The sequence below is a fragment of the Schistocerca americana genome, chromosome 1 (assembly GCF_021461395.2).
Source record: "Schistocerca americana isolate TAMUIC-IGC-003095 chromosome 1, iqSchAmer2.1, whole genome shotgun sequence".
Taxonomy (NCBI): Eukaryota; Metazoa; Arthropoda; class Insecta; order Orthoptera; family Acrididae; genus Schistocerca; species Schistocerca americana.
In genome coordinates, this window is record NC_060119.1 from 138,343,610 (window position 1) to 138,369,344 (window position 25,735).

General features: G+C 42.8%; 1 protein-coding gene across 1 annotated transcript in view; it reads left to right on the forward strand.

Annotated features, from left to right (window-relative positions):
- Positions 1-25,735, forward strand: part of LOC124607177 (KAT8 regulatory NSL complex subunit 1) — a 257,090-nt gene that overhangs the window by 134,545 nt on the left and 96,810 nt on the right. The window contains exon 3 of the mRNA XM_047139433.1: positions 3,517-3,639. Within this exon, the coding sequence (XP_046995389.1) occupies positions 3,517-3,639 (123 nt within the window). The remainder of the gene's footprint in view (positions 1-3,516; positions 3,640-25,735) is intronic.

The following is a 25,735-nucleotide window of genomic DNA, read 5'->3' on the forward strand; positions in this document are numbered from 1 at the left end:
CAGCCCTACGGTTCAGGTAGAAGTAGCATAAATGCGAATTTGGAGCGGCACTTAGGATAAAAAGCTATCATTTTCTGGAAATCGTCAAGAAAAGTATGCTTGCTTTGCGTTGTCGAAGTGATTCGTGAATGTGTGCACTGAATTATTTACGATAAAGACGTTTCTCAAATTGTAACGAATGTCATGGAACGACGCTCTTTCATTAAATTGCTTTCAGCAAAAGATTCTCACAGTTATCAGAACTTTTGAAAGGTGAAATGATCAATTTAAGATGTATTTGGAAGGAGAAATAAGGGTTTTAAATTAGCTAAAAGAGTGAAAATTTTTATCTGATCTCTGGCCTTATTTCCGCACGCCTGTATGTTTTTACAAAAACAATGAAAGAACCCTTTTCTTGATAAAAATCATTTTATTGTTTCTCAAAATATTCGCCAATAAAATACATGCACTTTTATATCCGTTCGAACCAATTCTGGAAACATTTTTCCATTCTGATGCTGGTACCTCAAAAGCAAGGTTTTGCAAGGGTCCAACAAGTTCTTGAGGTGATGAAAATTGCCGTCCATGTATATTTGTTTGTCTGATGGAGGGGAATGAAAAGAATTCCTATGGCGATAAATCAGATCAATAATGGCAATAAGGTTTTGGTCTGATTGAGCTGCTGGCATTGTCATAAATGCTGCGACATTTTTTAATCTTCTTCCTCAATTTATCGTAATGATAAACGATCGGTTTCGCGCAAGGTCTTCGCAAACGGACCACTGTAGTTGGTGTCTCTTCATCGTGGGATACCCAAACAATTGGTTGATGCTGTGCTTATTAACTCATACGAATACATCAAACTTCTGTCTCCCTTTACAATGATGTATATGTATATGGATTTAACATTTCCACGGTCGAATATTTCCTTACACAAATTGACACTACTTTGTTTATGAACTTCGGTCGAATCGTGCGACATCTCGCTGTTATTTTTCACAGTTTAATGTTCATCAAGAATCGAATATACTGCAATCTTCCATATGCATAAGGTTGTTTCTACCTCACGGTAAGTCTCAGGTCGAACCTCTTTTGTCATGTTGAGCACTTCTTCGATGTGTCTTGGATCAGCTACTGATTATACTGTATCTTGTCAAAATTCTTCGTTGATGGAAACATGCATGACGAAATTCTGTAACAGTTCTGAACAGTATTTTCTAAATATAACTACTATTAGTGCAATCGAAGCTGACACTCGACGAGGAGGCTGATTGAAGCGAACGGAAATCGGAAAATGCCTATACGATTGCTCCCATCTGTCATCACGACGATTGTCAGTTTGGATTGCGCGAACGAAGCGCTTCGAGGTCTTCTTGTGTACATTCACGTGACATTTCAATTTTTTCCCAAAATTTTCTTTAATTGGTCACTGTAAACAAACTACTTGGCAAACTTTTGAACTGCCGTGGTTTTAATAATAATAATAACAACAACAAATTTTCAAACCGTAGTAATGTCACATCTCAGTAGCGCCATGTAGCGGTCGTTGAAAGAAAAGGGAAACAGTGAACCTTACATTCATACGAATACCATCTCGAACGTGGTGGATTTTACCTTAACTGATAATGATTTACTTGACACATCGATTAAATGAAGATAAAAGCGCTATTACTGAGTCAGTATTACGCGTAAGAACTACCTATTTTAAGTTACTAGTTACGCAATGACCCGTTTTTTCAACACTCAAAGTACTATTCCAAGGTGAAAGTAGCTTCGGCTTTAAATAGATTAGTAGTCAACTCTTCGTGCTAGAGACTGGTTGCAAATTGAGCTGAAAAGAGGGCGGGTTAGTAGCTAATTGGTTAAGTTAGCCATTCATTTACCAGAGCAAAATACATATTCAAAATCAGTAATACTGTCTTTTTTGTTCCTTATTTAGCCTTCATTGTTATTTGGGAGACCTTGGGGGTGTCTTCCCCGGTGTTTTGTGCGGTAGGCCATCTTTGAGGTACAGTCACGTAGACCTGTCTGCTCCAGGAAAAAGGGACTGGTGACTTACAGTTTGGTCCCTTTAATCAGACAGACAGTTATCCAAAACACACACACACACACACACACACACACACACACACACACACACACACACACACACACGTTTCGTGCACAGCATTAGCTGGATCCTTTAGCAGAAGTCGCGATTCGGCTTCATATTCTCAGTTATCGTCATCACAGAGTTCGTCCTATAGTAGATAGGCTCCATACGACATTGTTTGAGGCGGAACTTTTTGCATAGAGCAAATCATCGTTTGCAACTGGTCCTATACAGGCAGAGGCATAAATACTATAATTTGAAATGAAGTAGTTTGCAATAGTTACCGTACAAACCTGACATACTGAAGGTCGTGGGTTCGAATCTAATTATGGCTATTTGTAATTCTGTAACGTAATGACAATTTTTTTTTTTAGTTAATTGGTTAAATGTAATTTTTTTTTTACTTTTAATGTTTCTTCGCATCATTTTCATCACCGTATTGACTTTATATGGTCTTATTTTTGTACCCGTCTTTCGTTTTTCATTTGTAATCAGCTTGTCTCGCCTACAACCTGTAACAGAGTGCTGACCAGGACTGCTCATTGGTTGCTATCGCACCAGCTCGTGAAGCCAATGAAGCTGAAGCTGTTAGTGCTGGAACTGATAGTTTTCTGCCTTGAGTTTGCTGGGAGAAGTCAGCTTTAATCTCCGTGAACAAAACAGCGTGATTAATACTTCTGCCGCAGGTTACTGACCGCCTTTTCCCTGATACATTGCGCAGTATGCGGTTTGGTTAAGTTAGGACACGAGAGTAAGTCCAAAGCTAAAAAGATGTCGTCTGCCGCAGTTCAGTCGTTGGTCACTTAAAATCAGTTGTGGGCAGAGCATTTCACGTTCCCGCCGTACCTGACGGCAGCTGCTTCCAACATTGCATCGCGTCACATGAACAGCACTTCCGAAGTGACCCGCTTTTAACCGAACGGCAGCCCATGTGGCAACACTGTAGTGGCAAATGACTGGTGTCAACTTCTTCAGTCTGTGAATGGTACCTTACTTACACTGTTTGGTCTAGGTTAATGTAGTATGTGCGTTTGTGTAATGTAATGTTGGCGTTTGTGCTGTTACGGATAGCTGCGGAGAAAAGGAAGAAGATTATCGTGATAATGAGGTATATCTCAGTCCACTTTTCGTCTTTAAGAGACTGCGCTGGGTCCGGAGCGAAACTCACTACATTGATGACCGATTGTGAGCGGTAGGCAGCTTCCGTTCCTCCCATTTCCGGTCAGATGATACAAATGGAATCTTATCACGTTGTAGGCCGCTGAGAGATTTAGCGACCTCGACCACGGAAAAGGACGGTTAAGATATAAAAGAATTGCTCGGCAATTAGAAAGAAATCTGTGTTGTAACAGTACTGTCTTTAAAATAAGAACATTATATAAGATGATTGAAGAGTTTATTTTGTGTGTGTATAGATTTGATAGCAGCTGCAAACTCTGTTTCAGAGAGAAACGCGCGGCTTGGCGCTGGGCGCAACATCGCGCGAGGATAGCCAGTCGGTGGACATGGCTGCAGGCGCAGATCTCTGACCTGGAGTACCGCATACGCCAGCACAATGACATCCACAGGTAGGCGTGCTCTCCTCTTCAACCTTCTATGCTTCTGCGCTTATTTGTGAGTACTATGGAAGATGCCATTCCAGTCCTACAGTACTCTAATAAATAGGTATTTTCGTTTCTTAAAAGGAAGTCATTTTCTTTCGTTGGCTATTCTATGATTTCATTATTTAGAAGTTAGTTAATTTTACCCACCTACGCATAATTAAGCACGTAACAAAAGATATTGTATGTTTGCAGCATGTTATATTCCATACATAAGTGTCTTGTGTATGTGGGGAAGGGGGGGGGGAGGCAAATATGACGACGTCCCTAATAAAGAACTTCGCACGACCATAGTATGTACTAGCTCAACTACCACAGATTTGAAGTCCATATGTAAAATGGAAAAAGTGCAGTCCATATGCCGGTTTTGTTACTGTGTCAGCATACGTTACACACTAAAATAAGTAGAAAAACACTTTGACATATTAAAATCAAATTGGGTGCAATCGACACATTTACCAGCAACCCGCCATATTGTAGCTTGATTATGCCCAATCAGGAGAAATTAGATAACTGATAAATAATGAAATAGTGTTTATTTAAAAATAAAAGAGCCTACACAGGAAAATGATTTCATTAAAGTAAACATCTAGTCTCTATTACAATACTTACGGAAATATGCATCTCAGTTTCATATTTGCAGATGCAGCTTAGTAATGTCTTCACCTATTAACGTAGACCTGGATGAGAAATGTTAAATGATATTTAATTATCTGAAGTTCTATAAGTAATTTTTGGGAAATTACAGTATTTGTAACATAGCAGGTTGATCCTTAAAGCAGAGAAATTACCTCGAGTTCTCAAGCTTGTGTTTTCCTTAGGCCAGACTAGATTGTGACACTTCGACGGAGCTTCATTGTAATCACGATTGTATTACATACAAATGCCGCAAAACACACAAACCAACTTCACCGATTAATACCAACACTAAAATTCACGTTGGGAGTCGAGTCGGATTTCTCTGGCTTATTGTAGATTCCCATAACATGGAGAGTGGATTGGGCTAGTTCAAGTTAATCAAGTATGGAATTATTGTAAACATTGTAGTTAGTGGTGGGAAACGCATTGCCGATATTTTAGTTGGACGGGTAACCTGTGAACACCTGTTTACGACTGTCTCCAAAGTCCAAGGAAATTGCAAGAGGTAGACTATTTTCCTCACTCCTGTAAATGTTCGTTCAGTATTAGTTGAAAGATGTTAAATTCTAACTTTACGCCAAGAAGTTATTAGAGACAGTAAAATGTCATTTGGAGAAGGATGGGACACGAAATATGTCGTCCTCCATGTGGAAACGTCCTGCGACTAACTATAGCGATGTAGGAAAGCCGCAGTCGTCCTCCCGAAAAAGACATCTGCCTAAATCTCTGCGTTACCTCGCTCGGTTGACTTCAGTACTAATGCTCGTTTTTCACCATGAATCTGATTTGCTGTAAGCACAGCTCACGTAAGCGGTATTAAAAATCTCTCTGAGCGCATATGTTAGCTGGACTCGAGGCAGGGTGAGATATTAACATCATGTCTGTTTCGGATCAGTGGTGGAGAGACTTCTTAGTCCAAAATCGGGTAAATATTTTCAGTTCCCACTGGGAGAGACTAGCATTTCGCCACAGTGGAATGACACACGAAAGTCCTAAAGCGAAAGAAGTGCCTAGGACGTGACCGGAGTCAAGTTATCTGCTTCAGTGCAATGCTACCAAAATAATCCGTACTTGATGTGAGGAATAGCGCATTGTTCTTAAGGTAAGGTTTACGCAAGTCGTTTCTCATTCTCCAGAGCTAAATTCGGTGAGATGTCACAGTGGCTGAGACACAGTTAATCATGAGGGGTGGACCTCAAATCTCGTCGCGTTATCCTTACTTATTTCTGCTGCTGTCTGTGCACTAACTTAAGGCGAAGAGAAGGAATTGATGGTACCATCTTTAAAACTAATAAAGATCTTTTCTCATTCTTGCCAGTCCGGGTATTATCTCGATGTCGTTGTAAAATAAAAGGTGGTCTTCCATTCCTCTGTATCTTTATAAAGCTACTTTGCCGATTACACGACAGTAATGCAGGTTAGGTTCTGCAGTATCTCAAATGATTTGCGTTTCCTGCCTGTTACTTCAGCGATCAATGTGTGAGTGATCTACGTCTATATACATACTCCGCAAACCACTGTGAATCGCATGGCGTAGGGTACTTAGCATATTAAGCCACACGGAGCAAAATTCGCCGTGTAAGGGCGTGGAACACATGAAAGCTTTTTGCTTCAAGTCAGTTTCATCCTCTCAAATGGTTGTCGCAGAACTGTTTACACTAGGGCGATTTTACGCTGATATTTACAGTCTGGTAGTTCCTGCGAGAACTTCGTGTAAGTGTCTTGTCTTGGGAGAGCTGATGTCGGAAAAGTTTGCACACGGCAGGGTGAAGTTTTGTGCGTGAAGGAAGAGCCTCGGGATACAGCGACACTAGTAATCGTTGTAGTGGCAAAGTAAATACTTACATGGCCGTGTTGCTGTTGGATGAGAGAGCGGATGCGGCAGCGGAATAATTTTGGGGCACGAAAGAATCACGTTGTAGAGCTTGTGATGAGAAAAAGAGAATAATATAGAAATTTTGCAAGAATGACACTGATGAAGATACAAGAAATACTCTTCATAATTGGACCAAAAATTGCCAATCCAGATACTATTATGCTTAAATCAATTAGTGTGAAAAATAGACTGCCCTTGACACTAATATTTCTAGCATCAGCTGTTTATTCTCTTTAATATTTGGTACAGTAGCAATTACGACGCAATGACACGACCAAATTTCATCGTTATACCCATAGACGTTCAAAAGCCAAATAGGGCGGATATCTGATAAATGAAGGATTTCCGGACATGTTATTTTAGCGTTTTCCTTGTATTGACTTACGGATCAACTCGTACATTCCTGGAGGTCTGTTCTTGAACACCCAATAAACGTAATGACATAAACAATATGTATACCAAGTCATACAAAATTGTAGATACAGCTGTATTGCATGAAATTTTTACAGTTCCAAAACGATTACTTTCAAACATAACTTCAGTCATAGCTTTGGCCTTTTCACCTACAAACTAGTTAACTTCGTTCTTAGTCCACTGCCTGGCAGTATTTTCATTACTATTTTTGCCGACACATCGCTGCAATTCACCAACACTGCCTTATCAATCGCGACGATACTGTACACCGACAATGACTGTACAAGTTTATAGAACGGTTCGTTGCAGTATTGATCTGGCGAAGTGTGTAGCGCACCTGTGTGTAAATTCATTTTATCATATTAACGTGAGTTCGAATCTTTGCAGTGACAATTTTTTTTTTTTATTTTTCGTTTCTTAATTCTATATAATATTTCTGTGATGGTTTACCTTATTTGCTGCAAAGCGTGGCTTAAGTCTAGAACTTTCTAAATAGGCTAACAGTGTGTGTTGTTCGTTGAGGAGCTAAAAGGGGCGATTTCTTTGCTCAGAAACATGCCAAGGCCACATTTACGGCTCAAAATATGCAATTTCATGGGTGCTTCTATGTAATGTGTGCATCAGTACAGCAAAATATATTACCAAGCTATGATACTGTACATGTTTAACAGTGAAATAACGCAGAAATCTGGTATGCGATGTGTAGTTTTTCTTGCCTGAGAGCTAAGGCGAACACGTCGTGAGAGACGAAAGTTGTCGCCCACACCGAGAGGTCTGAACTCCCAGAGCGCTGTTGAGATCTATCCCTTCCTGACGCTGCCGGCGAGCTGTTGCAGGCTCTGATGTCTGCTAGCTGGCTGCCCTTAGGGAGCTGTGCATGCTTTCCGTGATAGCTCCGGTGCTATTTTCCTTGTGGGGCCTTGCAAGGTTTCTTGAATAATACCTGCGCAGGCCAATCACGAGTCCTGTTTGACGTCATAGCCTACGGGGTGGGAACACTGACAATGCCAGTTAACCCTAGAGATAAAAAAAAAAGTCACCTGCACGCCGGGCGATCTGTGATCTTTCTCAAACGACTGTAAATAAAGTGTTGGGCAAAAAAGTGCCTATCATTTCGTTAAAAGTTCATAGTTACTTGATATTTCAGGATTAAGAAAAATGCTGCTGATATTTCAGGATTAAGTAAACTGCTGCAAGAATTTCGCTAAGTTTGCACTGTAAAATAGAGATCGCTATGAATTTGCGTTCGATGTGTGTTAGTTATATTTTTTCTGCGTGTGAAATGTAGCTAGCATATTGAGTTATTCTTCGAACTTGGTGGGATGTGGCCTTCAGAAAACGGGTTGTATGTAAAGTGCTTCATCCAGAGCTCGTGCGCAAACGAAAAAGCCAGAATGAAATATTCACAAGATTCCTCGTATCTCATAAACAGTTCCAGCTATCAAAACAGGATTTTCACAAACGATTGTACGCAAAGAGGAGTGTATTTCGCTATATGGTTTATATGCGAAATTTCCGTATCCAGAGCTATATTCAAGCGACTACGGATTTTCTTTCAGTTAAATAATGTGGTATCTGAGGGGCCACCGATAGCCAGTGAAACGAAATTGCTGGGGTTTGAAGCAATATATGAGAAAAAGTTAGTTTATTTTTGAACAGTGAATAGGTATTTTCATTAACTACTGACTTGACTTTCTCTCAGTTTCTAGTTTAAACGCTGCTACATGCTTCCGTCGCAAATGTAACCGCATTAAAATGTTGCTGAGATGAGTACTGATAAGCTCCGCTGAATTTTGGCGAAAGAAGCAGATTTTAATGCGGCAACAAGGTCACTTTCTTATACTCGAAACTCGTAACTGATAACGTTTCTCTGAAGAAAAACAAAGGTAACAATAAGTCCGGGGAAAATAAATCATTACTTCCGTTGAAATTTCGGCGTAATCCTGCACTCGAGTGTGTTTTTAATAATGAATGGTGTGGATTGCGAGTGGCCAACAGGTTTTATATCGATAAGCCAAACAAATATGACCACTGCCCACGGCGCTATTTGATGCCGGCTGGTGACGTTGCGGGTACGTGACGCGGTAAGAAAAATATGAAGCGAAGCAGAAACGGACGGATGATCACTCTAGCGAAGATAAGGGTTGCAAATGGGGATATCATAGAGTTTAGCAACTTCGACAAAGGGCTGATAATTATTACGCAGAGCGTATGAAAAAGTATATCGAAAACGGCGAAGCTGATACAATGTTCACGTGCTACTGTCGTGAGCATCTATGGAAAGAGAGAGGACGACAGCGAAACTACCACTAGGCGCTAAGTGGTTGGACGACACGACTCTTCACCGAACGTTGGTTTCGGAGGCTTGTCTACTTTGTAAAGTAGAATTGATGATCATCTATGGCATCTCTGCCAAAAGAACACAGTGCTGGTGCACGCATAAGCGTTTCAGAGCACACCGTTCATCGTAAATTGTTGAACATGGAGCTCCGCAGCAGACCACCCCAACTTGGTCACATGTTGACCCAGCGACGTCGTCAGTTGCGATTGCAGTGGACAGGGAACCAGCGTGATTCGATCGTCGATAAATAGAAACTTGTCGGCTTTTTGCTACACTAGGTCGACGGTCGTCTCCACAAACGCCGTCATCTAGGTGAACGGAGGGCTGGTGATAGTAGTATTATGCTACGGGGGATGTTCTTCTGCGACTGCATGGGACCTGTGGTTGCAATCGAAGACACGCTGGCGACTGCGACCCACTGCATCCCACCGAGAGAGATGGAGCAGTGGCTAGCACTCACGACTCGCGTTCGGGAGGACAATGGTTCAAACCCGCGTCCGGCCATCCTGACGTAGGTTTTCCGTGATTTCCCTAAATCGCTTCAGGCAAATGCCAGGACGGTTCCTTTAAAAGGGTACAGCCGACTTCCTCCCACATCCTTCCCTAATCCGATGGGACCGATGACCTCGCTGTTTGGTTCCCTCCCCTAAATCAATCAGCCAATGCATCCCTTCATACTCGGTGTCTTGCCCAACGGCGATGTTATCTTTCAGCAGTATAATTGTCCGTGTCTCGGAGCCAGAACCGTTCTCCAGTGATTTTGAGGAGCATTATAGTCAAGTCATGGCTCAGTGACCAAATTCACCTAATAGAAATCCTATCGAACGCTTCTGGGTCCCATCGCGTGTCATCAACATGTACGTAAATCAGCGGCCCGTTATTTACATGTTTTACACTATCTGTTTGTAGTCATCTAATGCCACATATCTCCACAAACCTACCAACAAACTGTCTGATACCTGATACCCCCCCACACAGGGGTTCACCACTCTACGGTGAGTACGCGCTTGGGTATGACGGGGGCTCCAGCCTGTGCAACACTACGTTATGTTTATGTGCTACAAACCTATAGTTCAACTATGTTTTACCACCTCTGGCTTTCTGGTGGATGGTCCTTTTGGCGCTTGGACGTAGTTCGGTCTTGATTTGTAGTTTCACTGCTGGCGCTATCTTCGCGCTCCATTAATGGTTGTATGGTCCACATTATTGGGTTTGACCTGCCAAATTTTGCAGAAGCGAGTGTCATGCAAGGAAGGTCGCCCACTGTGGTGTATCCTTTGCGCCTGTGCCTTCCTAGCACTCTTCGTTCTTGTTGTCGTAGTGCACCAAAAACCCTGCATGGGAGCCATCCTGTTGGGGGCGGGGGGTCAAGTACCCGCACAGCAGTAGCCACCTGACGGGGCCACACTCACTGTTGTTGCGTGCGCTGCACACACCTCATGTATGCCATGGAATACGTGCCCATCATGACTGGGGCTTGGGGACTCGTAGCAATGGATTACTGTCCAGGTAACCATTGCTGAGGCCGGGTGGCGCATATGGGAAGAGCCCCGTTGGGTGCGACTCCATGATACGAGGGCAGTTCAATAAGTAATGCAACACATTTTTTTTCTGAAACAGGGGTTGTTTCATTCAGCATTGAAATACACCAGGTTATTCCCCAATCTTTTAGCTACACAACACTATTTTTCAACGTAATCTCCATTCAATGCTACGGCCTTACGCCACCTTGAAATGAGGGCCTGTATGCCTGCACCGTACCATTCCACTGGTCGATGTCGGAGCCAACGTCGTACTGCATCAATAACTTCTTCATCATCCGCGTAGTGCCTCCCACGGATTGCGTCCATCATTGGGCCAAACATATGGAAATCCGACGGTGCGAGATCGGGGCTGTAGGGTGCATGAGGAAGAACAGTCCACTGAAGTTTTGTGAGCTCCTCTCGGGTGCGAAGACTTGTGTGAGGTCTTGCGTTGTCATGAAGAAGGAGAAGTTCGTTCAGATTTTTGTGCCTACGAACATGCTGAAGTCGTTTCTTCAATTTCTGAAGAGTAGTACAATACACTTCAGAGTTGATCGTTTGACCATGGGGAAGGACATCGAACAGAATAACCCCTTCAGCGTCCCAGAAGACTGTAACCATGACTTTAGCGGCTGAGGGTATGGCTTTAAACTTTTTCTTGGTAGGGGAGTGGGTCTGGCGCCACTCCATTGATTGCCGTTTTGTTTCAAGTTCGAAGTGATGAACCCACGTTTCATCGCCTGTAACAATCTTTGACAAGAAATTGTCACCCTCAGCCACATGACGAGCAAGCAATTCCGCACAGATGGTTCTCCTTTGCTCTTTATAGTGTTCGGTTAGACAACGAGGGACCCAGCGGGAACAAACCTTTGAGTATCTCAACTGGTGAACAATTGTGACAGCACTACCAACAGAGATGTCAAGTTGAGCACTGAGTTGTTTGATGGTGATCCGTCGATCATCTCGAACGAGTGTGTTCGCACGCTCCGCCATTGCAGGAGTCACAGCTGTGCACGGCCGGCCCGCACGCGGGAGATCAGACAGTCTTGCTTGACCTTGCGGCGATGATGACACACGCTTTGCCCAACGACTCACCGTGCTTTTGTCCACTGCCAGATCACCGTAGACATTCTGCAAGCGCCTATGAATATCTGAGATGCCCTGGTTTTCCGCCAAAAGAAACTCGATCACTGCCCGTTGTTTGCAACGCACATCCATTACAGACGCCATTTTAACAGCTCCGTACAGCGCTGCCACCTGTCGGAAGTCAATGAAACTATACGAGACGAAGCGGGAATGTTTGAAAATATTCCACAAGAAATTTCCGGTTTTTTCAACCAAAATTGGCCGAGAAAAAAAATGTTTTGCATTACTTATTGAACTGCCCTCGTAGATAGTTCACACGTGAAGCAACTTAAATTTTCCCCCGATGGTGGTCACGTGGCCCCTGCAGTCTCTTGAAATGGAAAGGACTCATATGATGTAACGAAATACTATCCCAACATGTTCCCTTCCCTGACCACGTTGTCAGAGGAACGTTGGGCTAGACAGAGAGAAAGTAATACCCCAACACGTGGTCTTGTACCAGGACCGACGGGGACACCTTTTTGGCCACAAAGGCGTTATTTTTCGTTGAGGGCATTGGTGACAAATACAAGGAAGTTGCAATCTGACCTGGCACAGGCACTGCTCTCTTGTGAAACGTTGGCCGACATTCCTGTGACTATCAGTCCCAACAGGAGTCTCAGTATAGTCCAAGGAATCATTATACAATCTGAAAATGAGCTGTGGGCTAACTTACAGTGACAGGACGTGAATTTCATCCTTCGTGTTCATAGGGGCCAAGGGAAAATAGAGTTGCTAGAGGGGCTTTCGTCATGGCTTTTAAGGGTGATCAGTTGCCTGAGAAGGTCAAGGTGCCGGCCGCGGTGTTCGAGCGGTTCTGGGCACTTCAGTCTGCTTCAGTCTGAAACTCTGAGACTGCTACAGTCACAGGTTCGAATCCTACCTCGGGCCTGTATGTGTGTGATGTCCTTATGCTAGTTGGGTTTAAGTAGTTCTAAGTTCTAGGGGACTGATGACCTCAGATGTTAAGTCCCATAGTGCTCAGAGCCATTTGAACCATTTTGAAGGTAAATGTGAAGGTCTGCCAGTGTGATGTGAAACCCTATGTTCCTTGCCCTATGAGATGCTTCAGGTATATGTTCAGACATATGTCTTCCCATTGCACCACTGACCATGTCTGCAGGGATTGTGGACATACCATTCCATGCAAAAATTTCTTGTGCCCCACACCTATCTCTGTAAACAGTGGCGAGATTCTTTCTCCCTGCTCGCCTGATTGCTCCATTTTCAAGCGTGAGAAGAAAATCGAGTATAAGACCCTGGACAAACTTAGATTTCAAGGTGCCAGAAAAAAGTATAATGTCTTAAACTCATACAAATTACACAATCTTGCACTCCAACCGCGACATTCTCGCCTTCTCTGTCGATGGGGCTTTCCTCTGTTGTGCCTCTTACAGTGGGCTCTCAGAGCTACCCACTAATGCCGGTCCCCTAGGTGGTTGGGGGTCCTTCTGGTGCATTGGAGTCTTGCATATGGTTCAGCATCACCCTTACCATTGCGGATACTGGAACTCATTCATCATTGTGGTGTCGCCGTATGACACAAGCATTCTGAACTAGCCCTATGAACAGCCTAGTAGTCCCTCCTTACGTATCAGGCGCCAACAGCAGCTACTGAGTTACATTGTATGCGTTTGTATCCTTCCTGAACATCCCAATTACTGTGCCCTTTTGCCAGGAAGGGAGCTCCATCCCCCACAACAGTGACCCAGAACTGGGTTTTCAATTGGTGCAATCCTACAGTGTCTTATGTTCGCAACTCCACCTTCCCCCACTGTCACCTCTGGTCAGAGAGACATCATATCTGCCCCATCTGGGATATGTGTCAGGAGTATCCTTTGGTCCACAAAGATTCCGTTGACCATGGTTTTTCGCCACCTGTTCTTGGCTGACCTTAGACAAATCGTGGTTCAGAAGTGGTGTTCACTGATAGCTTGTTCATCCGGCTACTGTTGAGCCATGTCTACGCAGCAGTAACATCCACTCTCCGGCAAACAGCTGCAGTGTCTTCACTGCTGAATTGATGGTCATTAAACTAGCCCTTAGCTGTGTTCTTCTTGCGCTGGCAAGAGTATCCTAATTTGTAGTGACACTCTAAGCATCCTTCTGGCTATTGACCCAGTGATACTCTCCTCACTCAGCGGTTACAGCTGTCCAGGATCTTGCCTCAACCTCCTTCAAGATCGACTGCTGGTCGATTTCGTTTGGACCGATGGCTGTGTTGGGATTTTGGGAAACGAATGAGCTGACTGGTTGGCCAAACTAGTCACCAGGATGCCGATTCTGGAAATGGGGATCCCAGAACTGGACCTTCGGTTTTTTATACTCGAACAATTGCTGGAAGTATGGTACTCAGAATGGTCTGCCCTGATCAACCCAAACAGAGTACAATTGAGGCTACCATGACCATGTGACAGGGTTCCCCTGCATACTTCTCACAGAGTATCCACCATCCTCTGTCGACTCTGCACTGGCCACTCGTGGGTGCCCCATAGCCACATTCTCCGATGTGAGGATCCCAATCACTGCTGATGTGGAGGCCGCCTGACGGTGGTCCAATTATTCCTAGATGCCCTGTTTTGGCTGCTTTGAGGTGACATGTTAATTTTCCCAACATGCTACATCTGGTGCTAGCAGACGACGCCAAAGCGACTGACCTGATGTTATGTTTTGCCTATGAAGGTGGTTTCTATTCATCCCAGTGATTTTTAGGGCTTTTTGGCCTCATTGACCACCTGAGGGAGTGGTAGGGGCTCCCTTCTTCTGCTCCATAATCCCCCACCCCTTCCCTGTCCCCTCCTCATTCTCCTGGGGTCCTTAGGCGGCCTTTGCTCCTGACCTCCATCCAATCTTTTTATTTTTTCCATTTCTTGGTTTTAATACCTTGTCTTGACTGATCTTTTAACGGCTGCTGTCTTTTTTTTCTGGCTTTTATCTCGTTTATTATTGTGTTAGTAACATATAGGCTTTCCAGAGTTTGCCTTTCGCCTCCTTTGTTTGACGTCCACTCCATAAACGGATGAAACGACTGGTGATCGTGCAGTTTAGTCCCTTTCACTCCAAAGCAACCAACCAAGCTGATACACGCGATGACTAATGAATTTCGTTCCAAGGAGACAAACAAGCTGTTAATCAGGTGGTCATAATGTTTTGGCTCATCAGCGTGTATCTCATTTATCTAAGGAATATGAAAACAATTAACAGCACGTAGCATGCCATATTTTCTTTCCTATCCCTATCCAGAAAAAGGAATGTACTTTTTGAACAAAAACAACTATTTCGTCTAGAAAATTGGTAATCTGTTCACACATTGACAGGTAGATGACAGAATTGTGCAGATTGAAATGTTCATATTTTTTTGATCATTGAGATACAAAATAAAATTCCTTTGGTCAGTTTCAGTCCACGTCATTCATTATTAGAAACACATGGGGTGTAGGACTCCATTGAAATTTCAACAGAAGTACCGTAGCGATTTATTTTCGCCCGACTTAATATTCTCTTTATATTTCTTCAGAGACACGTTATCAGTGACGAGTTTTGAGTAATACCCAAGTTCTCCTGTTGCCATGTTAAAACCGGTTCTTTCGCCAAAACACAAGAGATTTTAATTTTTCATCTCATTAACGTACTTACGCAATTAAAATTGCGACAAAATTATGAAACAGCAACTGATGGAAAGATATGACAATAGTTCATGAAAATGTCAGTTCTCGGTGTAAAAATAAAGTGTAATTTTTCTCCTATATTGCCCCAACCCCACAGCAATTCTCGTTTCGCCAGTTATCTATGGCCCTTAAATATTACTTATTTTACTGAAAGAAACCATTAGTCGTTTGAGTATTGCGCTTAATATAAAAGTTTCGCATATTACATATTTAACGAATTACTCTCCTCTTTTCATACTGTCATATGCCAAAATCTTATTTCGGTATCTCAAACTTTTTATTAGATAGGAAGAATTGTATGAATATTTCATTTTGGCGTTTTCCCTGTCACAGGAGTTCGGGACGATGCGATTTACGTGCAACCCATTTTCTTGAGAGGTTAACGAAAAATTCAACATGTTAGCTATATTTCATAAGCAGCAAAAATAACCTAACATGAACCAACCTTAAATTCATAGCGACCTCTATTTTCAGTGCATACTTTCCGAAATTGTTGCAGGGGTTTACTTAATTCTGAAATGTCACAATTACTACCATTAACGAAATATTAGGTAGTTAATCATGAAGCTATAAGATGTGCGAGAGTCAAATTTTTTCACACAATAGGTTCATTATAATTGTTTGAGAAAGACTGCAGTTCGGCGGCGGGCTTGCGCGTCTTAATGTTCACGGAGTCAAGCCAACCTGATAGTTTCCGCACAGAATCTCAGGTTCGGCATACGAGGTAGCCGTAACCCCATTGCTAGCCGGCAGTCAAACGCGTCCGCTAGCACACGGATTGCGAACATTACTCCGTGTAAGACAGGCTGGGATTTCTCCCTGTTGCTGTCGCGTTCGGAACACCGTATGTTGTTTGGTGTCTGTTACCTGTGCGAATGACGTGTCATGTCAACAGCGGCATTCGATGGCTACGCCGTGGGCGTATTTTGTATATAATAAATAGGTAGGTTTTAATTGTAGTCCATATAACGTTGTTTCTGGAAAGAGATTGTTGTATTTTCCTGCACAAATTTAACTGTCAAAGAGCTGATCCTAATCCGAGCATCACAGAACTTTATTACAAATCCACGTAATCTGTTGACCATACAATAATAGATATCGTTGTTTCGTATACACACACAAAACGCCATGTTGTTTTCCTTCATGAACATGGACCCGTTACGTGAAACATGGAGCGCTCAGACTACTCATTGTCGTGTATCTTAAATTTTTAGAGGTCAAACCGGTATGTCCATTATTTGAAATTTTGTCTTAGTTGTTTCCACCCATATGTTTCTTATCTTTTTTTTTTCCTGTTTAACAGACATTGTCATGTTGAACGACGACAAGAACGCCCAGAATGATCCTCAGTAAATTATGGCTGCCTTAACAGATGAGAATTGACATAATAATGTTTACTTGACAGACGACATATCGCCGAAAATCGAACACAAACACAAAACAACCAGACAACATTCTGTTTCAAGAATAAAGTTTTAAGAGAAGTCGCGTGTCACGGCATAATAATCTCGGTTTATTTTTAATGAGAGAAGCTTGTGGCTTTATGATCCCATCATGTTTTCAAACTGTAACGCTATCTGTTGATTTCATGGAAGATGTAGGGCTGGAGGAAACTAAGAAAAATTTCTTTTAGATAAAACTTAACACCGCAGAAAAATTTATATATTAACAAAAAAGGAACACAGTAGAAGACGAATAGTGATTGCTTTAGGAGATTAAATAGCGAAGGCAGCAGAGCATTAAATAGGTAAAAAGACAAGGCCTACCAGAAATCCTGGGGTAACACAGGAAATACGGAATTTAATTGATGAAAACGTAAAAATGTAGTAAAAGAAGATTTGACACAGCACTGAAAGACCTCCAAGTAGAAACAAGACCGCAGGATTAGACGACATTCCATCAGAACTGCTGATAGCGTTGGGAGAGCCAGCCATGACAAAATTTCCATTTGGTGTTCAAGAGACAGGTGAAATCCCCTCAGACTTTAAGAAGAATGTAGTGATTTCATTCCAAAGATAGCAGTTGGTGACACTGTGAAAATAACCGAACTATCAGTGAAATAAGTCATAGTTGCAAAATACTAACACGAAAATCTGGTAGAAGCCGATCTTGGGGAAGACAGTTACGATTTCGGAGAAATGTATGAGTACGGACACAAGAAGCAATAATGACTCTACGACTCCTCTTAGAAGATGGGCATATAAAATGTAGACTGGCAATGCCAGGAAAAGCTCATCTGAAGAAGATAAATTTGTAAACATTCTGAAGAAGAGAAATTTGTTAACATCGAATATAGACTTAAATGTGAGGAAGTCTTTAAGGTATTTTTTGTGGAGTGTAGCCATATGTGGAAGTGAAACATGGACGATAAACAGTGTAGCCAAGAACAGAATAAAAGCTTCTGAAATGTGGTGCTGTAGAAGAATGAGGAAGTCAGATGGATAGATCACTTAACTAATGAGGAACTGAATAGAATCGGGAAGACAAGAAATTTTTGGTGCAACCTGACTTAGAAGAAGGGATCGTTTGATAGGACACATCCTGAGACATCAAGGGATCACCAATGTAGTTGAAGGAAAGTTTTGGGGGTAAATACCGCAGAGGGAGAAAGAGATGGATGCAGTGAGCAGGAAAGTTCTGTGGAGAGCTGAATCAAACCAGTCTTTGGACTGAAGACAACAACAACAACAACATATTAATGTTAGCACTTTACAATAGGTTGGCGTGTCTACTTAGGCAACACACCTTAACTTAGTATGTTTGTGTTATATTTATACCCATTTACGGAGTTAGATGGCGCATTGGTTAGCACGCTGGACTCGCATTCCGGAGGACGAATGTTCAACTCGCCATCCAGATTTATGTTTTCCGTGATTTCCGTAAATTGCTCCAGGAAAATTTCGGGAATGTTGCTTTGGAAACAGAGCGCAGTCTCGGTTTTAAGGAAGGAAATCGATCTGGCAACGGGACTTAAAGCTCCTTACCCATTGTTTTGCTGTCAGGCAGGTAACTTTCATTCTTATACTAATTATATTCACATTTTAGTAGTATTTTTATATTACCTAGTATCACGAGGGAAAATAGTGTGTTTAAAGTACATCGCGACTGGTACCTTTTTAAGGACTGAGAACCATTTGGATATTTCTGTTGCAAATGGCAAAATAGTTTAGAAGCGAAGGAAAGATAGAAGGATTTAACGTCGTGTAGCCGACGAGGTCATTGGAGACGGAACAGAAGCTCGCATTCTGTTAGAAGGTCTGGCTTGCCTTTGTGAAGGGGCAACATGAGAGTTCGGTTGCAAAGTTAATGTTACCTTTCTTCTAGGGCAGTAGGGGTAGGGACCGCTGTTCTCCTTATTTTACGGACGAAGAGAACCATTGCCATGGAATGAGAATAATTCTCAGGTACATATGCTCTGTATCACATTCTAACCCACTCTGAAATAAGGTTTTAAAAAAAAGCGATAGAAAGAAAATTTTCTGTTCAGACTCCATGGTAGGCAGTACGTGCGGAGTACGAAAAGCTGGTCCTCCCAGCGCCCTTTAGTCACACATTGTTGAAAGCTGGCAGCAGTATCGTAAATTAGATGTTGCTCTTGGGTGCCGTTTTTTTATTATTTTTTTTTTTTTTATTATTCGGTGTAATGGAAGTTGGTCCAGTCATCCTCGAAATGCAGTAAAATGTGAAATGAGTCAGATACATTGTTCATTCCGGAATTTTTCATACATTGTTCATTACGGTAATCCTAAATGGAAACATCCGAAGGGGTGCGGCACAATAAAAATTACAAACGTAATATGTATCGTAAGGTAATGCAGTTTCTTGTGGAAAAGAGAACCAAAGTACGCTAGATCCCAGAGGTACAAACTTTTGGGAGACATGGGAATACAGTTAAGAGTGACTGAGACTTACTACAGGGTGACAGTTTTATGCTTATTTGATAAAAATTCATGCCAGGGAGGAGGAGGAGAAGAAAGAAGACGACGACTTGATAACCAAGGTAAATTAAGTACGCACATTCACAATAAGTGATTCTCAGTATCAATTTGTACGTCTGTTAGTTCAGCGTAGAACTATCGAAGAAATTATTCACCGTGAAATCCTTCAGACATATTAAACTGTATTTCACAAAATTTAGAGCCTTAATGTCGATTATTGTTATTCCCAAGTTTGATTTTGTGAACTGGGCTGTTTGGAAACAGAGACACTCATTGTGATGTTACGCTCCAGTTAAATGTGTGTCCTTTCTTATATTAATGCAGGTCTGAAACACGGAACCAGTATTCTGCCGGACTGCTTTAGTTCTCATTGTTGCCCTTTGGAATTAATGTTTGCAGTGAGTGCCTTCACCGGATGCAGGGGTAATTCCTTTAAGAAGCAAGTTCCATTTACATTTTTTTTTTAAATTGAGTAATTAACTCTTTGTAGACAGCATTATAAATGAGGGCTGCAACTGCATGTTTCTGCTGTTCACTTTCGCTAGAAAACGTAGCTCCTAGAACAGTTTCTGATGGTCTCGTGATGGACGAGATCCTATATTCCATTCGTTCTTGTCCAAAGCCCGTAAAAGAGGTGCATTACGTTTTTTCGAAGTACGTCGTAAATTAACCTGTCGAGTAAAATAGGCATGTGCACAGTGAAGTTCACACGCTAGATCTGTATCGACTCCTTACGTAATTCCTAGACTTCACAAGAGAAGCAGCAAACTGCGGGTTGTTTGACACAATACAGTAAACGTAAAATTTACCGTATACACCACGCAAGCACTTTCTATCGGAAGTAGTTCTAAAATCGCAATCCAAACTTTGATTTTATACGATACTGTCGAACCTGGCAATACTTCGCAGTTGTAAATACACTCCTGGAAATGGAAAAAAGAACACATTGACACCGGTGTGTCAGATCCACCATACTTGCTCCAGACACTGCGAGAGGGCTGTACAAGCAATGATCACACGCACGGCACAGCGGACACACCAGGAACCGCGGTGTTGGCCGTCGAATGGCGCTAGCTGCGCAGCATTTGTGCACCGCCGCCGTCAGTGTCAGCCAGTTTGCCGTGGCATGCGGAGCTCCATCGCAGTCTTTAACACTGGTAGCATGCCGCGACAGCGTGAACGTGAACCGTATGTGCAGTTGACGGACTTTGAGCGAGGGCGTATAGTGGGCATGCGGGAGGCCGGGTGGACGTACCGCCGAATTGCTCAACACGTGGGGCGTGAGGTCTCCACAGTACATCGATGTTGTCGCCAGTGGTCGGCGGAAGGTGCACGTGCCCCTCGACCTGGGACCGGACCGCAGCGACGCACGGATGCACGCCAAGACCGTAGGATCCTACGCAGTGCCGTAGGGGACCGCACCGCCACTTCCCAGCAAATTAGGGACACTGTTGCTCCTGGGGTATCGGCGAGGACCATTCGCAACCGTCTCCATGAAGCTGGGCTTCGGTCCCGCACACCGTTAGGCCGTCTTCCGCTCACGCCCCAACATCGTGTAGCCCGCCTCCAGTGGTGTCGCGACAGGCGTGAATGGAGGGACGAATGGAGACGTGTCGTCCTTAGCGATGAGAGTCGCTTCTACCTTGGTGCCAATGATGGTCGTATGCGTGTTTGGCGCCGTGCAGGTGAGCGCCACAATCAGGACTGCATACGACCGAGGCACACAGGGCCAACACCCGGCATCATGGTGTGGGGAGCGATCTCCTACACTGGCCGTACACCACTGGTGATCGTCGAGGGGACACTGAATAGTGCACGGCACATCCAAACCGTCATCGAACCCATCGTTCTACCATTCCTAGACCGGCAAGGGAACTTGCTGTTCCAACAGGACAATGCACGTCCGCATGTATCCCGTACCACCCAACGTGCTGTAGAAGGTGTAAGTCAACTACCCTGGCCAGCAAGATCTCCGGATCTGTCCCCCATTGAGCATGTTTGGGACTGGATGAAGCGTCGTCTCACGCGGTCTGCACGTCCAGCACGAACGCTGGTCCAACTGAGGCGCCAGGTGGAAATGGCATGGCAAGCCGTTCCACAGGACTACATCCAGCATCTCTACGATCGTCTCCATGGGAGAATAGCAGCCTGCATTGCTGCGAAAGGTGGATATACACTGTACTAGTGGCTACATTGTGCATGCTCTGTTGCCTGTGTCTATGTGCCTGTGGTTCTGTCAGTGTGATCATGTGATGTATCTGACCCCAGGAATGTGTCAATAAAGTTTCCCCTTCCTGGGACAATGAATTCACGGTGTTCTTATTTCAATTTCCAGGAGTGTATGTATGGGAATTGGATGTACGTCCTAATCCGGGCTATGCCTGGAAATTGGCAGGAAGCAAATTTCGGCTCCTCGTTGTGACATCGATATTCTAGTAAACTTCCTGTCGGACATACGCCATATATTTTATTAAGCAAGAATTTACAGGTTTTGTGTTAAAAAAGACTGCGAGAAAGGCAATGCTGTAGTGTGCGGTGTTGTGAAAGTGTGCGATTTCGTTGTATTTCTCGTGGTCGGTTTTAACTAAAACAGTAGGACGTATAAACGATTAGACAAAGTGTTGTTCCGTGTGCTATAATTTTAAACCGTAATCGTATGTGCAACATAATGCTGTTTTGTTTTTTTGTTCGGAGTCGATTGTAATAGAAAACCTATACCTGGAAGATTTTGTTTATGGCTTGTAGGCATATGATTAGGATACTGCTGAACTATCTGAATCATCAGAAAGCTACTCATTGACAAGACTGAAACTGCGAAATAATCTCATTGGAGCTAGTATCGGCACAGATCCAGCAGCCGGAAGAGACACTCTCATGCTTTGTACCAATGATCCCAACCGATTTACCCATTCAATTTTAACGTTCGTAGTTAAAACCTAGTGCAGAAAAGAAAACGAAACAACATATTTTTACATGAAATTACAACACAGCTTGTTCTCTCTATTAGTAGGTTTTAATAGAAACCTGTACATTATTGCTTTATTTTTTTAATTGCGTTGCTCACGTCCGGCCAAATGTTTGTGAGAGTATAGTGTAAAAATACGAAGTAAATCGGTCAAGAACTTTCCTATGTTTTTGGAAACAACGTTTCCCCTCTATACATTAGTATAGATTTCGTGCACAGTTGAAATAACGTTTGAGGGAGGTTGAAACGCAGGTGTTATTGAAAATCTCCCAACTGGAGAATGAACTAAAGAAATTTATTTGGGATCATTGTGGTGTGGGGGATGACCTATACTGTAACATTGATTACGAACAACTGTGACCACTGGCATTTTTTCTGCCAATGGAATCGTCTGAAGAAAACTCAGTACAATTCGGGTTCCAGCGTCCCCTGTGTCTTCTACACTCATTCGAGTGGTCAATTTCCCATCGAAATAGGCTAATCGTTAATATTTTTATCTCAGGATGAAGCGTTCTAGTGGAATATTTTTATTCAACAGTTAGTGCAGTTCATTTGACACAAGAAGATATTATTTGGAACTCATTAGGATTTTCTCTTCTCAATGAATTATCGCACCAATTTTAACTAAGATTCACAGCTGGTTTGAGCAGTCATTTTGAAGAAAGACCAGTTTCGACAGCATCTTGCGCAAGTATTGAGGAGTGTCCTGTTCGTGAGAGAAATGTGAGTTATTTGCCCAAAAGAGTAGAGGTTGCACGACATCAAGGAATCTGAGGATTTGTCTCCTCTTTTTTAAATCACAAACGTAGAAGATACGGAATACACTGCAAGATAAGCGTAAATGAATGCCTTACGGCGTGCCAGAAACTTAATCATTACTATCCGTAAGAATTATGTCTGAACAAAAGGGTACTACGTTTAATTGCCATAAATGTGTCTGCAATTTATCACAATTGCAGGTGACCTTTGCAGACAGTTTTACCTCTATTCTAAACGTAGTCGTTTTATATGTATAACCCCAATTCGATGAACTACCGTCTTTCGACGTTGAGCTGGGAGTCGGAATCATATACTAGCAGAGGAATGAATGCGATAAAGGCGAAGCAAAATTGTGAGTTGTCGTTTGATCATATAGACGAGAGACGAATGTTCTTTAGCTGCATATATGAATTTAGTAACGCATTTTCGTTGTGAGAAAACAAATGATCAGCTTCCAGTTCTTGTTTGCGTCAATGAACTTCAATAGGTATAATCAGTAACTTGCGACCAAGTGCCACGAAATTTGCGAGTATCTATTCCACGTGTAACAAAACCAGTAAGCGTATTGATATAGCAGATACTATATGTAGCGAGCGGAAATGAGATGGATACTGGCTTACATTCGTAGCTGTCGTTCTAGACTTGCCCGTGACGTCGCGTCGTCTGGCTGGACCTCGGACCGGATGCACACACGTCGACGTGCTTCACTCTCCGGAAGATACCCCCCACCCACTGTCCCAGCCATTATATACTTCCCGCTATGTTACCCCACCAGATGCACATTCATTTTTCGGGGCCTGTAAAAGCCCTTCCCATCCAATCTCGTCTGTGTGTCACATTACGTACGGGAGAGAGGATGCCATTCCTCTGAATGACAAGATTGTTGTACCGATTTTAGTAGCACGTGGTCTCATAAACCGGAAATCAGCATTGGAACCACTGTGAAATGAAGGCTTATTAGCTCTTTTCTATGTTTGTAAAGATATCATTCCCCAGACCACTAGGAACTTTTACTAAAATATGATGGTTTATAGTAAATTCCGAAAAAATATCTTTCGGCAAGGGTGCTATGTGTATAAGCGGCAAAAGATTCCCGTGTGGTTATTAAAACTGACAAGAAAATATTGGAAACGTTTTTATTTCAGAAAAAGTGTGTGTCGTGACGTTTTAGGCGAGAAAGTCTGTTCCAGAAGCGCTGAATTCTCAGCTATGTAAGCATCTCTCTGTGAGTATTTTTGCCGTCACTGATGGCTCGGAACTGCCAATGCACTAATCTTATGAATGTACTTGATACTTTGGTTCAGCGTCGGAATGTTAGCTTTTTAAGAGGTCCCGTTACCATAAAAAAACCTAGGCCGAGAAAAAACAGCCAGATTCTATATACGTTTACTTCGATTATTGTAATTATTAACCACTACCAATCGCCACTTCCAGATCAACTGCTTCAGAGTATACTCCGCTAGCCACTGTACAGTGGGTGGCGGGGGAGGGTTGTTTGTTGTTGTTGTTGTTGTTGTTGTGGTCTTCAGTCCTGAGACTGGTTTGATGCAGCTCCTCATGCTACTCTATCCTGTGCAAGCTTCATCTCCCAGTACCTACTGCAACCTACATCCCTCTGAATCTGCTTAGTGTATTCATCTCTTGGTCTCCCTCTACGATTTTTACCCTCCACGCTACCCTCCAATACTAAATTGGTGATCCCTTGATGCCTCAGAACAAGTCCTACCAACCGATCCCTTCTTCTAGTCAAATTGTGCCACAAACTCCTCTTCTCCCCAGCTCTGTTCAATACCTCCTCATTAGTTATGTGATCTACCCATGGGGGAGGGTACGTAGTACATATTTTGTCTATTCCCGTTTGTTTTTTTCAATTAGCGTGTGGAGATATCTATTTTCTATATTCTCCAGATTTACCAAGTAGTATTTCTCGAAAACAAAGCCTATCATCTGCCGGACCCCTTGTACGTATTTTGGTCGTACGTGTTGCTCCTTCAGATAGGCTACGCCAACATAATTATGAAGTAACCATATTGTGCTTTTGTCTCATGTTTCTGGGTTTCCTAGGTCCCAAGCCATCAGTAATAAATTGAAATAAAAGATCACTCTAATACTGGAGGAGTATCCTATAATTTGTCACATTAATGTCGGACATGCAGTTTTCTTAAAAGCTGCTATGTGCTGGAGAGTGATCTTTCTACTTCGTATCGCTTCAGAATACTACCGATAGGTTTCTGAACGATGTGACAGGCTTTGATTAAGGTTACAGTCTACAGTTTCACTCTCTCTGTATTGTTTATGGTCATTATCTCGAGCGGTTTTTATTCTTTTGAGGAAAGTGGCAGTTCAGTAGGGCAGTAGGGAAAATTAAAATTTTGTATGTCATCCATAAACGATACTTAGGTATACTGAGCATATTAAGTGTACTGTACCATACCAATCAAAGTGTGATCTACCATTCGATTAGATGTTCCGAGTAGATGTTTCGAATGGTTGTTGTCTAGTTAAGAGTTATTTGTTTGGAACAGCGTAGAACACGTTTCGGAAATCTAGATGAACGTTTACTACTACATCCGGACCCTACAAACCACCAGGAACTGCGCGGCAGGGCTATTGCTACCTCGTGTAACGTACTTCATGTTAGGATGTCTTACCGTTCATTACGTGTAAGCAGCATTGGAAGAGCATGTTTTAAATGCCCCTGAGCGAACTGTAATCAATATTATTTAGTCATGTACTGTTTTCGCTGTTCGTACGTGAGCGATACGTGTGGAGATATAATGTAGAACATGCCTAATTTCCTCCCGTAATACCGGTT